Source organism: Nilaparvata lugens, chromosome 3 (genome assembly GCF_014356525.2).
Source record: "Nilaparvata lugens isolate BPH chromosome 3, ASM1435652v1, whole genome shotgun sequence".
Classification (NCBI taxonomy): Eukaryota; Metazoa; Arthropoda; class Insecta; order Hemiptera; family Delphacidae; genus Nilaparvata; species Nilaparvata lugens.
This window is the reverse complement of record NC_052506.1, coordinates 36,859,816-36,875,028: the sequence shown is the minus strand read 5'-3', so window position 1 is coordinate 36,875,028 and position 15,213 is coordinate 36,859,816. Positions and strand designations below refer to the sequence as shown.

The window sequence follows — 15,213 nt, the reverse complement described above, 5'->3', positions numbered from 1 at the left end:
AGATTGACTTTTTTGTAGTTATGGAAGGATAATTTGATTAAATGTTTAATTGAGGATCCGATTGAAACTAAAAAAAAAATCTTCTGTGGTTTCGGAATTTAGAACCCCCATTTGTATATACAATAAATTTTGAATTCAACTTCATTTTTCAAATAGGAAGGTTGTTAAATGTGATACGATTTTGATACAGAAGTTGAAAATGAAATTGATTATGAAAACCGCACATCAATATCTCAAACCATTCCAAAAATATTTATATTCAAATACACTGATGAATAATAAAATGAATTAGTAGCCTACATTGAAAATCGACAGCTCAAAATTTACTTTTCGAAGTTGTAGAGATGCAAGAATAAGTTGTTGTGGGTGTTTACTGATACTTGGAAAAATTAATGTTCTCATCTATTTTGTTTTTGAATGAGTTGTGATAATTAATCGAATACTCCTATTGAACGCTATATTCCCGAATCAAGGAATTCAAGTATTTTCCAATATAGCTACTTGTTCATTCCACAAATTATGAATTCCTTTGTGAGAATGCATATAAAACGATAGAGGGAGTCTTAGGTGAAGCATTAATATATTTTTTGTGCCACTCCCAAGTTTTGGATGGACACATTAAGTCGTCGGTCCCGCCTGCCTAAGAACAGTCGTTATTATTATATTAGATGAAACATTCAAACGAATATCGTAAAACATAAATCAATTTTTCTTACAAAAAAAATCTTGTGAAAGATAAAAAGGTTTCTATGGGTTGTTATCCAATTATCACTTTCTACTGAAATCAGAAATATTGTAGGAGTAGAGAATATACATTGTAGCAAATAGGTGCAGAATGAATAATATTTGATTGGTAGTATGGTAGGAGCTGATCAAACCAATCAATTGAGATCCAGTCGATAGTAGAGACATAAAGTGACCACTTGCTTGCCCGGACAGCTGGCACGGGGAACAGTATGATAGCGTCGTACGGCGTGTACGGCGACCCGGATGTGGACTACCCGGAGCATCACGTGGTGGTGGTGCGGAGCCAAAAGGATGGCTCGACCACCAACAGCCTGGTGACAGCGGCGGCTGCCGCGTCGGCTGTGGCGTCTCCCGGCGCCGAGACGACACCTCCTGGTGCGCCATGCTCCTCCTGGTGTTGGTGCTCCAAGTCGGCCGGTGACGAAACCACGCCCGCCTGGTGTAAGCCGGCCGTGCTGCTTCTGGTACTCGCGTTGCTGCTCGTTCTCTTCCTTCTAGTCTCGGGCATCCTGCTCTACTTCAATTGTAAGGAAACTTCTCTCATTTTTCTAATTTCCATTAAGAAATTATAGAGAATCCATTTTATATCACATCTAATTAATATCACATTTTCTTCCACTATTTCAATCCATCTTCCACCTAGCATTCTTTTATGAAGTTCAAGTAGAGTACTTTTCCCACTAGAGTTGTACTTCCTTTTCAATGCAATGTTATTTTAATTCATCATAGATATTCTGATAATTCAAATTCATGTTTCGAATAACTTGTATGTATTTTCTAGCTATAAATTTCATCTCTTCACATTTTTTTGCTGTTCCATTTTCAATTCCGATTGACCTTTCACAATAAAGATTTGATTCATGATAATAATATATTCTAATTATAATAGTATATTTTAATATAATTTATAGTTATTGGGAAATCATGGAAAATTCTGCATGTCTATTAAGAACTATGTAGTCCAATATTGTTCTATTGAGCATATTGTAGAACCAACTTTTTAGTCGATTTTTGCTCTGTATTATCATTGAAATAGATGTCTGTTGCATGTTCAAATTTATGTGAAATTTACGCTCAATAACTATTGTTATGTTATTCAGGCTATTTCTATTTTATTCTTTCAATTTTCTACCATAACTCCTGATCATACATTCGGGAAATTGAGAAGATATTTTGATGTTCTATCAAAAATCTTGCATGCTCTTTTATCTTCAGTCACAAACTTAGAATCAGTGTGTAGATATTGAAGTGTGTAGGTAGTACTATTCTGGAATTCTAGATTATATGCTCGAATTTCAGTGTTTTGATTGAATCAGGAAACTAATGTAACAAGAGCATGTGTAGAAACACCTTGTAGTCGGCTTTTTCTTTGAAATTATTATCATTGAAATAGATGTCTGTTTCCTGTTCAAATTTGCATAAGATATAATATGATCAATAACCAGTTCAGTCTGTGAATAGTTGTTAAGATTATTTATAGCTAGTACCAAACATCATTGAAATTCAATGTTTTGGCTTCTTCTCTACTATAAAAAGGAATTGTAAACTCACTTCCATGATAACAATTTTTCTGGGATTCATTTTCTAGTCAAACATGATGTAATGTCACCAAATCTGTTACGCTCTTTCGATTTTTAAAAATGGAACTGAAAGTGTTCTGTAGCGAGTGTTGAGGTTTCTTTGGAAGCGAAGCCTGTGAGCGAACTACAGAATCGTCAGCCCACGGGATTCTGTGTGTTTGTGAGACTCCCTGAGGTACCTCCCCCCCCTCTTAGAGCGATCTTCCCACCAATTCTCTACGCGTTCCACAAAATACGAATGGGTTTCTGGATTCCTCAACCACAGATATATTTTCAAAGAGATGCATTGCTACGCATATTCCATTACTTTTTTGAACTTGAATGTTAATTCAAAGTTTATGACATTCCATTAGTAGACTACATAATTATTATTATTTCATAGGTAAAAGAAACATATCATTTATTCTCTTGATTTTGATGTCTGAAAATGATGAACATTTGAGAGGACCTGGAATAAAAGGATGAGATGCGACCTGAAAACTCTGACAACTGAGCTTAGCCAGCCATGTCACACGATATTAGTTTTGTGAATGAGTGTATTTCAAAATAAACTCCAAGTTCAGTGTTATTCGATAAAATAAAGTAGCTCAAATCGACTTGAATATAGAACCACTTGACTTTGAATAAAGTCATACTTATCGAATTGCTTATTCACAATAGACATACGAATTATGAAATGATAAAAAATGAATTTAACAAGCATAATATACTCGGATTTTGAAATTACCAACAGTTAGTTGTATAATTCAATATGTTATTACACAATTTCATTCATCATTTGTTTCACAAAAATTATAAATCAACAAATCATTGATTAAGTTTCCGATCAGAATATAAGTTTATCCATTTTGCTATATCTATTGGGACGCTAAGTAGATGAATTGATTTCAAAGATACTGAGGGTGATATTCCAATTGCGAGAGTGAATAGGTGGAATGTATGGGATAAGAATGAATTATTGTAGGTATGTGTTAAGATGAAGCCTGAAAACCTATGTGTTTTCATAATGTGAGAGAACATTTCAAGAGCAGTCAAGAGGTGTTCATCCAGTTTATCCACTTTGATGAACTGGAAGCAATACGGTTTTTTGTGACAACAAACAGTCGGAGCAGAGTAAAGAAGAGTCGCGAACTGAAAATGAGTTGAAGAATATTCGCCATCAAATTAAGATTGAGAATATTTTTGGTAATGCACTTTGAACCAGCATTATGCTCTTACAAGTCGTTATCGCTGTTAGCAGAGCAGAGGGTGAGCAAAAGCAAACAGAACTTTGGTAAAAGTTGGCGAGAGAAAACAGTGCGCGCGCGAGAGGTGGGTTGTTCGGTGGCAGTCTCAAACTTGATACACATCCATAAGGAAGCGCGCATCAGCTGGCTATTCACTGCTCGCTGCTCGCTGCTCAACTTCCTCTAATACGCACAAATTAATTGTTCATCGTCAACACGCGCTACCCATCCCACTAGTTAATTCGCAAAGTAATTGTTATGAAGTTACCAACTCGCTTTGGAGTCATCAACTTTCACTAACAGCGCGCTTTATTTGCATAAGTTCACTTGAAATTTGAAAATATTGAAATCCGTTTACAAGTTCACTCATTGAGAATACAGTACGTTCAAAGTTTGTGACATTATCATTTTCAAGGAAGGTCTGTTACTTGTATCATTGCTCAGTGAATACTCTGTAGCTCTCCTCGATCAATGGAAGTGGACCATTGCCCAAACATTCATATATATTTAATCCATGAGCTCGGTATCAGAGTTGTAGAAATATGCATCTTTAATAATAGCTTGTTTTGAAATTGCTCTTCAGTTTGTAACAATAGGCTGAAACTGATGAACTCATTATATGAATTATAATCGATGTTCTTGATTGAACTTTGAAATTTGTATTTTATCAGATTTGTTGAAATGATTTTTTCTATATATTCCATGATTTCAAAAGGTAGAAAAGTACAATTCGGTAATCCTGTCATACTCAATGGAAATCTGTGAATCACTATTCCAATGAAACATTGGGAGTTCTTCCAGTGATATCAATAACTGTTTTCGAACAGTAATCAATTTCTCACAACGCTTCCATTTGTGAACAAACATCATCCTGAAATTGAACTTTTACAGCGTGAAAGATATACAATGGACATGTGTGCTTTGGTAACCACAATGATAGAACTTGGTAAATGTAGCTCGAAAGTTATAAATGGATTGATTATGGAGAATGAGATCTCATCATGATAGCATATTACAAGCTCCGGCCGAACAAAACCTCGCTCTCATGAAGATCTAACAAACTTGCGAGAACACCATACAATAGAGTCAAAGTTTCTCCATTATTGATGGAGTCTGATGAGCTGAAAGGTCGGCATAGAACAGATACTGATGATATAACATTCTTCAGATCCCTTTCAACTATATTTTGCAGCTAGCCTCCACATTGCGAAATTGGGAGGCATTGGAACAGGATTGCAATTTCAATAGTTCATAGATCAATTTAATTGTCTATTATTGATTGATGCAATGATCAATATTGGAGTGATATCATTGCAACATGATATCATAAGGAACATAATTATATATCTTAGTTGAAGTGAGATAATTATTAGGTGTTGGAAGTGAAATTGTAAACTATTGCTACTCTGCATCTAACTGCGCTTAAAATCTAAGAAATATCTTCAAATCTTTATAAAAGCCTTTTCGACTGTGTTATCACATTTTTCAATGGAATTCTAATCTCAGGAAAATCAAATTCAACAGTTCAGCTTCGATTTGATTCTTGATGAATCCTTCAATCTATTAGTAAGAGATTCGCTTGTACAAAGGTGGAACACTTTATTCTTGATAGAAGAAGTTTCATATAATAGAAATGTAATTCCAATTTTCAACACAGCATCATTCTATGGGACAAGGGCTTATTTTCCTTTTTTCTTAATTTCCCAACATGTTAGGCATGTAACACGTAGTGTCTGCATCGGATTGAGCGGCTACAACCGAATGATTGTCGGTATAAACAATCCATTTTTTGCAGTCCAACAGCTTCGGGTGGAGGAGATTGGAAGAACATGGGCACTCTTTTGTCCATAGAGTAAGAAATTGCTCTTGAAGGCGGATGAATCATTATTTGATTAACGGCAACGGACAACCACCTCATTAAAGATACTTTATGTATGTCCTAGTACACTCATCATGGCAGTTGGAATAAATTATCAGTCCGGAGTAAGTCCCCCATTCGGATCTCCGGGGGGGACAATTCTAACAGATGTGATGGTGGAATCAACAATCTTCAAGAAAAGGATCAGGATAGCGACTTGGAATGTCCAGGGTATGAAAGAATTAGGAAAATCTCATAGTGCAATGCAACAAATGAAAAGGCTGGGAGTGAAAATACTTGGCATTAGTGAGACGCACTGGAATGGAATTGGGAAAACAGTTGTCCAGGATACCACAATATATCATTCTGGCAGCCCTGATGGAACAAATGAGTACCATGGAGTGGCTATTGCAGTCAGCAATGACATCAACAAGTCTGTAAAACACTTTTTGCCCTTGTCGAATAGAGTTGTACTCTTACAATTGAATGCACATGGAAGGCTTCTCAATATCATTCAAGCTTATGCTCCTACACTTGATAAAGAAGATGAAGAGGTTGAGGAATTCTACAAAGACATCGATTCCGCCCTCAAGTTGACGAAGAACATTGATGTCACCATGATACTAGGGGATTTCAATGCAAAGGTTGGTGGAGGCCCACAGAATGAAGTCATGGGTAAATTTGGACTTGGGGTAAGAAATGACCGTGGTGACAGATTACTAACATTCTGTCAAGAAAACAAGATGGTTCTTGCCAACACCTTTTTCAAGCTGCCAAAAAGACGTCTCTACACCTGGACTTCACCTAGGGATAGGCCAGGTGCAATAATGCGTAATCAGATTGATTACATCACAACTAACCACAGGTTCAGAAACTCAGTTAAGAGTGCTAAAACATACCCTGGAGCCTATATTGGATCAGACCACAGTATTTTGGTTGCAGAAGTTTGCATCAGGTTGAAGAAGCTCATCCAACCAAAGTTGCCAGACCGAATAAATGTCAACAAATTAAAAGATGCATCTACCAGGATTAAAGTTGTCCATGATCTAAATGAGAAACTTGATAATGTCACAGTCAACAAAGATAACCAGGGAATTGAAGCGGCATGGCAGAGCATTAAAACAGCAATTCTGGAGCCATGTAAAAAGCATTTGAAAAGAATGAAACATAAGAAAGAGAAAGACTGGATGACAGAAGACATCTTGAATCTCATGGAAACACGTCAGAGGCTCAAGGCTTCAAATGTGGGGAAGGTTGAGATGAGAAAGATTCAGAACAGGATTCGGTATGAGTGCAGGCAGGCCAAGGAACAGTGGTTAAGACAGAAGTGTGTAGAGATGGAACATCTACAGGCATTGCATGATACTCACAACATTCACAAGAAGATCAGTGAACTCACTGGGAGGAGAGACCAGAGGACACATTATCTCCTGAATGATGTGGGTAAGATAGTCATAGACACAGATGAACAGCTTAAACTGTGGGAGGAGTGCATAGAGAGGTTGTTTGCTGATGAAAGAGAGGAAATGGCAAATATAGAAGAAACAACGGGTCCAGATATTTTGAAGGAGGAAGTTGTCTATGCGATCCATAATATCAAAAAGGGCAAAGCAGCGGGACCGGATGAACTCCCTGGAGATGTTTTACAGCTGTTAGATGAGAGGCATGTTGCCAAGTTGACGGATTTGTTCAATATGATATACAAGAGTGGAAAACTTACGGAAGATTGGCTAATATCTACATTTATCACACTTCCCAAAAAACATAATGCAAAGAAATGTGAAGAACACCGCACAATCAGCCTTATGAGCCACATTCTCAAATTATTTCTGAAAATAATTCATAAAAGAATTAACACGAGACTGGAAGAGAAGCTATCAAACACACAGTTTGGACTCAGAAGTGGATTTGGAACAAGAGAGGCGCTCTTTGCTTATAATGTGATAATTCAACAATGTCTGTATGTGAATGAGAATGTCTATGCATGCTTCATTGATTACAATAAAGCATTTGACAAAGTACGTCACAACCCACTGAAGGAAATTTTGGAAGAAGCATACTAGGGACATTCAGATAATCAAAAATTTATACTTCCATCAAACAGCAGAAGTTCGAGTCCAATCAAAAACTAGTCGAGAACTTGCAATAAAGCGTGGAGTCCGTCAAGGATGTGTACTCTCCCCACTCTTGTTCAATCTATACTCGGAAAATATCATAGCAAAAGCTCTTGAAGAAGAAGCAGCGGGCATTGTCATCAATGGTACCCATATCAACAACATCCGCTATGCAGATGACACTGTACTCCTGGCTGAAAGCATAGAAGACCTGCAAAGAATGCTAAGCAATTTGATAAGGACAAGTGAGGAATATGGGCTCACATTAAATGCCAAAAAAACAAAGTATATGGTCATTACAAAGCATGAAATTCCACAAGAGCACCTTTTTGCTGGACAGGATATGATAGAACGGGTAGAGGCATATAACTATCTGGGAACCCGCGTCAGCTGCAATGCAAGTCACATGCCAGAAATAAAAATGAGAATTGAAAAGGCCAGAGCTGCCTTTGTAAAAGTGAGAACACTTCTGTCGGCTCGTGACTTGTCTATTGAGGTTAGGACCCGTCTCTTGAGGTACTATGAGTTCCCTGTTCTCTTGTATGGGTTGGAAGCATGGACACTAAATAGGGAATGTGAGACCAGACTTCAAGCATTTGAAATGTGGAGCTACCGGCGGATACTCCGTATATCGTGGACAGATAGAGTCACGAACGTAGAAGTTCTCAGAAGAATGGGTAAGCAACTAGATATTGTGCGTGACATTAAAATACGAAAGTTGACTTACATTGGACACATTATGAGAGGACCCAAGTACATGATTCTGCACCTGGAAATCCGAATAAGTGATAACACAGCAAACTGAATTGAACTTCGGTATGCGGTTTAGTCTGTGGTTTAGCAGAGCCTATTATTTCATTATGTTTTCCACATTACATTTATTCGATTCTGTTTATCTGAATTATCTTCCATTATTGATCAAAACGTGAGGCTCCCAGATAATACGAGTACTCTCCTAAGACTTGTAAGGAATTTCCAAAATTGAGTTGGCAGTCGATGAAGAGTGAAAGGCGAGCTGGAACCCCTTTTTAAGAGCAGGTAAATGGATTAATTTCGATGCCGACTGGTGTTGGCGAAATAATACTGCATTATAGTGGTATATCGGCTTGGCGATTGGAGTGGAGTGGAAGGAGTCATTTATCAAAGGTCGAACAATGCCAAGCTCGGTAATGACGGCTATTGAGTTGAGGAAGGCGTTTGTGGTGAAAATTCCGCGGTTTTCAAGTTGTGAGGCAAAGCGACATAGTCGGCAGCTCACAGGGGGGGGGAGTGCAGCTGTAAGAGGGTTCAGGGGGTCAGCTTCTCTGCTTTGGAGTGACCGCAAACAATGTCCCTTCACCCACCCCGTGGTCCCATTAGTCAGCACCACAAGCATGGCATTCAGTACACGTCATTGCTTATTGGAGTGTGGCTCAATGGTCATGATTTGAGGACAAGAGTGTCTCACATTCCAGGCGACACGTGATTTGAATGTTTTGTTCAGTTCCTCAGTGTACCAGGTTCAATACAGTTATATGAGTAATTATTGTAGAATATGTTCAAATAATTTTGTCCAATCTATAATTGTAACAGAGAATGATAACTATCATTATCGAAGATCATGCTTGAAACAATGGAGAAGACTTCATTGAAAAGTCCAAGCACTGCCATGTAGCATTAAGGCACTTCAAAAACAATAGTATAAAGATTTTCCAGTAATTTCCGTCTGCAAGAGGGTGCAAACGAAAATAGACGCCATTTTTCACAGGTGTATATTTCGTCTGGAATCTATGTTTTAATTTTTTCCTCTCTAATTATCAAAATGACAACATTAAAGGTACATACCAGAAAAAAGTTAATTGAGTTTCTATAGAAAGTGAGCGTATAGCTGAAATTATTCAAATCAACGCTTCTTTATTGCCCAACTCTGTATGATCCATTTTCCTTATGTTGACCATGTAAAACCAGTCATTCTCCTCAATCTACGACATCGTACCCCTTGATCGGAGTAGATTCATTATTCAAAGAGAAAGAACCCTAAACGAATTAGAGCTACGAATTGATGATGATAGGAGCCTTGTTAGTTGACTAGGCCGGTAGGTGACTGAGGCAGGATAAGATAGCAGAGAGCATTGGAATGAGTGGATGAGACAGGCAGCCAGTGTAATTGTGTGCACGACAGTTCTGTACTGCCTCAGCCTCAGTGCACTCACGGGGCTGCTGCTTGTTAGAAGCCAGTACATGAGGATGGCACGCAGGTTGGGTCTTCTCAGGCAGGCAGACACACAAGATAAGGGCGAGATCAAGCATCTGTAGGGCGGCAGGGCCGAAGAGGGCTCAAACACGGCCTCGCTAATGACTTTCCCTTCTTCCTTTTTCCTTTTAATCTCCCTCCCTTCATCACCACTGAATAAAAAACCACACCCTGTTCTACTCAAACAGCTTTTCTTGTGGAAAACTTCAAATGCAAAATAATATTGTGTTGGCACTTGCTGCTTTGTGTAAGAAGCTCTTCGAGCAGTCATGCAGAGCTCTCTTCTCTCGACAATTAATACAATCTCGCATTTCTGTATCAATAGCCTTTCTGAATTGTCTTGTTTTTCTTAAGAGCTACTTTTCACCTTTTTTAATTGTCTGGAAACATGCCCCATGTCCATTCCAGGACAAAGTGACTGCTTAATTGACTAAGATGGTTTTATTCGTTCTATCTATACATTTCTTATTCACAGTACCTAAGTTAAGAATTCTGTGATATTATATGTGTTGAGTATTTGGCATACGCTAAATAAATAAGAATATACAATGGCGAAATTTGAGCTAATTTCAAAAATCAGATGTTGTTCATATAGAAGAAAGATGTAGTCCACTATGAAGAGTTTGAAATGCCATCAATACAACTGGTTATTGTTGAAAGTGATAAACAAACTTTCGAGCTTGTAACTTACTTTATCCGTGATTCCAGCTCCATCCATGACAGTGTTTGATTGAGTCTATACGCATAGAGAAGTCGTATGGGTGAAGTGTATTAAAATAGTTAAATTTATTATTATAATATGAAAGTTTGATCTCTGGAGTTGAAGAACGGAGATGCTTCAGAATTGGATTAGAATGGAGAAGAAGGAGAAAACAGTTGTAGAAAACTTTCTTAGAAGAAAGGCTAGTAAATTAGGTAGAGGTTAAATAAAAATGTATCAATATTAACAATTGAAATGGTAGATTGATTGACTGGAAGAAGAGAGAATGGAAGATAGGGGACTGGAGAAAAGAGGGTACAGGAAAGAGAGTATAAGATCAAGTGGGATAAAGGTGGGAAGGATTTGATGAAAAGGAGTGGATAGGGTGGATAACAGAAGTGAAGTGAATCACTGAGAAGGGGAGGAGCAAAGTGGTTTTTGCCCCAAGTTTCATCTGCCGGCGAGTCCCCATCTCTCATAAAACTATCATCCTTCCTGTCAGACCGTTCTCTCATCTGCTAGAGACAGTAGAGGGTAAGACAGTTTGAAATGAGGGGTGCACGGTGCAGTAGCATTGGGTCCGACCTTTATATGAAATAATCTTTGCTCCTTATATAGAAACAGCCACTTGATATCTGGTTTTCACATTTGAAACCATATCCGCTCATATAATATGTATTATTACTCCATCATGGACTATATAACTACTTCAATTTTTATATTGTATAATTCTTGACAATTAATAATAGTTAATACATCGTTCATCACTCAAAAATACACTCGACTTTATAACACACTCACGTTTATGACTATGTAGTTCTTTCTCAATATATTATTTTATTTAAAATGAAACTTACAATAATTGAAGCAAGAAAAATCATCCCAATGTGGAAATATCGCTTCAAGAACAGCTTCAAACCCGCAAAAAATTATTCATAACAGGCTCATCAGTTCCATTGTGATGTTGATAGATCGATGTTCATTTCCCTATGGACTCTTCCAAAGCAAGAACATTTACGTTTTGAATCACATTATCCTCATTATACTATTATAATACATATATAATACATATATTTTACAACTATTTGTAATTAATTTGATTCAATTTAGAACTATTTTTCAAATTTAAAAATGATTTGTGTGATGAATTATGTGTTTTGAATTGTTAATTGAAGAATTTTGAAGTGATACATAACATAACTACATTTGGATTGTTGTATAAATTAGAATTGGAACCGTTTTGGGCGTTTTAGCCTGTGGTACATTCCAGTGTAATTCTGAATGATTGAATAAATAGATAAATAATAATGGGATAAAAATATGTTTTCAATTTGAGCTATTACTACATAAACCAAGGAATAATTTATTTCTAGCATTCTGAATACACAAGACAAGAGCGCCAGCAAGTAAAGCAAAAATGCTTCTACAACGAGTATAGATTCAGGAAAGTTAAAAATCTTCAACAATCTATTTCCCATCAATATTCCTATTTCAACAGAAAACTAATAGTATTAGCATAGAGGAAAAGAGTATTAGTCACAGTACTTTTACTCGTTCTCACGATAATCCAATATGGATTATTATCCTACCTACACAATACCAATGAACTAATGAACTACTCAACTGCAATCAAGAACTAAGAACGTTCCCCAGACATAGCTGTTCGCACGCAAAAATGAATTCGTTCATTTTTTTCTATCATACATTGTAGTAGGTCATTGCTAAGTCAGTGGGAGTTTGAGAGAATAGAGATAGACAGAAGCTTTCTAGAGCAATGGCAGTCAGCTTCCTGAATACACCAAGCCACCGTTCTAAGGTGAAATCCTTTCGAGAGTTTTTTCGGCCAAGTTGAGCTTAGCAGCAGCAGCAGCAGCAGAAGACACCAGGCAGAAATAGGATTGCATTAGGCCAGCTCTCTTAATGACGTCAGCGTCTTTTCCTGTTTCACCTAACAAATAATAAGAGCAGCTTCTCCATTTATTTAACAAACCGTCTCTTGCCGCTTCATTTTCAAATTACTCCATCTCTTTCCCCGGAAGCTTTTATCCCTGAAAGTTCAGCTGGGTAGCTAACTGATTAAGGCCAATTTCGCAGAAAGTAACTCGATATTCTTTGGGTCTAGTCAATCTAACGGCATCTCGTAGCTCCATTCATATTACAATGATGTGTTACGAAATGTCATTCTTTTCTATGAGGGACTAAATCGGTACGATTCTTAGAAGAAAAAATTAAGTGCACTGTACAGCGCATATCCTCTATTGAAATTTTTTTATGAGTTGAGTAATTATGATTTACATTTGCTTTTTCGAATGTAAATGTCCGTATCAAAAGTTATCGGAATGATGTAGCGATGAACTATTACCATATTGATCTTTAATCTGTTATGTCGACTCTCTTGAAAAAAGTAATATGGCAAACTAGTGTTCATCTTTATCACACTTCATCTCAGAAACACACTTTAAAATTACAGAGTACTCAATTCTTAGTCAATCATTATTATTTTTGTTTAAAATTATCAATTTTTTACTTTCCTTGCCCTATTACCATAGGTAAGGAAAGTATTGCTTTCCGAAAAAAAATTAAGTACCCAAATTTCTACAAAAAAGTGGTTTTTGGGTATTGGTCTGTATGTGTGTGTGTGTGTGTGTGTGTGTGTGGTGTGGTGTGTGTGTGTGTGTGTGTGTGTGGTGTGTGTGTGTGTGTGTGTGTGTGTGTGGTGTGTGTGTGTGGTGGTGTGTGTGTGTGTGTGTGTGTGTGTGTGTGTGTGGTGTGTGTGTGTGTGTGTGTGGTGTGTGTGTGTGTGTGTGGTGTGTGGTGTGTGTGTGTGTGTGTGTGTGTGGTGGTGTGTGTGTGTGTGTGTGTGTGTGTGTGTGTGTGTGTGTGTGTGTGTGTGTGTGTGTGTGTGTGTGTGTGTGTGTGTGTGTGTGTGTGTGTGTGTGTGTGTGTGTGTGTGTGTGTGTGTATGAGTGTATGTGCGTGTGTGTACACGACGCACCCTATCTCATCTCCCAATTAACGGAAAGACTTGAAATTTGGAACTCAAGGTCCTTACAATATAAGGATCCGACACGAACAATTTCGATCAAATGCAATTCAAGATGGCGGCTAAAATGGCGAAAGTGTTGTCAAAAACAGGGTTTTTCGTGATTTTCTCGAAAACAGCTCCAACGATTTTGATCAAATTCAAACATAAAATAGTTATTGATTAGTTCTATCAACTGCCACGAGTCCCATATCTGTAAAAGTTTCAGGAGCTCCGCCCCATCTATGCAAAGTTTGATTTTAGATTCCCAATTATCAGGCTTCAGATACAATGTAAACAAAAAATTTCAAGTGCAAAAGATTGAGCATGAAAATCTGTACAATTAATGTCAAGTAACATTTTCACCTAAAATTGAAAATAAGCTAGAAATTCGAGAAAATGTGATTATCCAATTGCAAACTGTTAGCAACTGTTGATTCTATTATATGACTAGCCGTCAGGCTCGCTTCGCTCGCCATATCCGTCTAGCCAGGGGGCTCCGCCCCCTGGACCCCCGACTGGATCATCCAAGAATGAGATCAGCAGGCTCGCTTCGCTCGCCTGCATTTTTCATTTGGGCATTTTTATCATATATTAGGACAATCCAGTCGGGGGTCCAGACTAAACGGCTGGCTAAACGGATATGGCGAGCGAAGCGAGCCTGACTGCTAGTAATATAATATTCCCAGGATTGAAGTAGCAGTGCTTAATCAATTTTTCCGCGATAAATGCATTTAAATCTTCAACTTGGTGCCAACCTAACAAAGTCAACTCAACTCAATGCCAACCTGACAAAATTATTAATTTAGTTGCCAGTTAACAACTGTTTCGAAGAGGTACTCTATCTAGATTATAGTTCTATAGTAACATATGATATGAAAATTTCAATTATAATTGAGAGATTGGGAGAAGAAGAATATACATGCTAAAAGATGAACTTTAAACCCTTAAAAACAACCCTTAGAGTTAAAATATTGCCAAAACATTTCTTAGTGCGCCTCTAAAGGGCTAACTGAACATACCTACCAAATTTGAACGTTTTTGGTCCGGTAGATTTTTAGTTATGCGAGTGAGTGAGTGAGTGAGTGAGTGAGTGAGTGAGTGCCATTTCGCTTTTATATATATAGATTCACTATGAAGAGATAGCAGACCTCGTATGTCTCCAGCCTTATTGTCCTATCACCAGCTGGCTCATATCTTTGTTTATAAGTAGACTTGAGATGTGCGTGAACACTAGCGTCAGGTGATCAATTTCCATAACGGCAAGGAAAGTTGTGTGAGTGCGCCACACCAGATTTTTTATTATTCTTATAAGAAAGCACTAACAAAAAAAGAAAAACTGAGTATACTATTGTACTATTTCTACTCAAAAAACCACAAGAACTAAGAATTATAAATTTTGACGACTGAAAAACTGGATAAAAAACAAAAGTATTACACTAAAATCAGCATCAATTGAGAAATTTAAGACCATAAAAACACAACTCACTATTTAATAATTACAACATTATCATAAGCAAAGTCCATTCATTTGCAGGAGAGTTATCATGGGCTACAGATAATCGAGATCGATTCATATCGACTTATCTTAGCCGGCCATTCTGCATCATTTGGAGAAGTAGAGGTCTTTGTTAAATGTAACAAACTTGGTTCAAGATTCACCTTTGACTTTTAAATACACAACAAAACGTGACAAGGAGGTGGGAGGACAATGCATTGTTTCAGCTTGAACC

At 37.5% G+C, this 15,213-nt stretch overlaps 1 protein-coding gene across 1 annotated transcript in view; it reads left to right on the top strand.

Moving 5' to 3' along the window:
* Positions 1 to 15,213, top strand: part of LOC111055663 (agrin) — a 363,044-nt gene that overhangs the window by 55,766 nt on the left and 292,065 nt on the right. Inside the window, exon 3 of the mRNA XM_039423653.1 lies at positions 940 to 1,272. Coding sequence (XP_039279587.1) covers positions 940 to 1,272 — 333 coding nt within the window. The remainder of the gene's footprint in view (positions 1 to 939; positions 1,273 to 15,213) is intronic.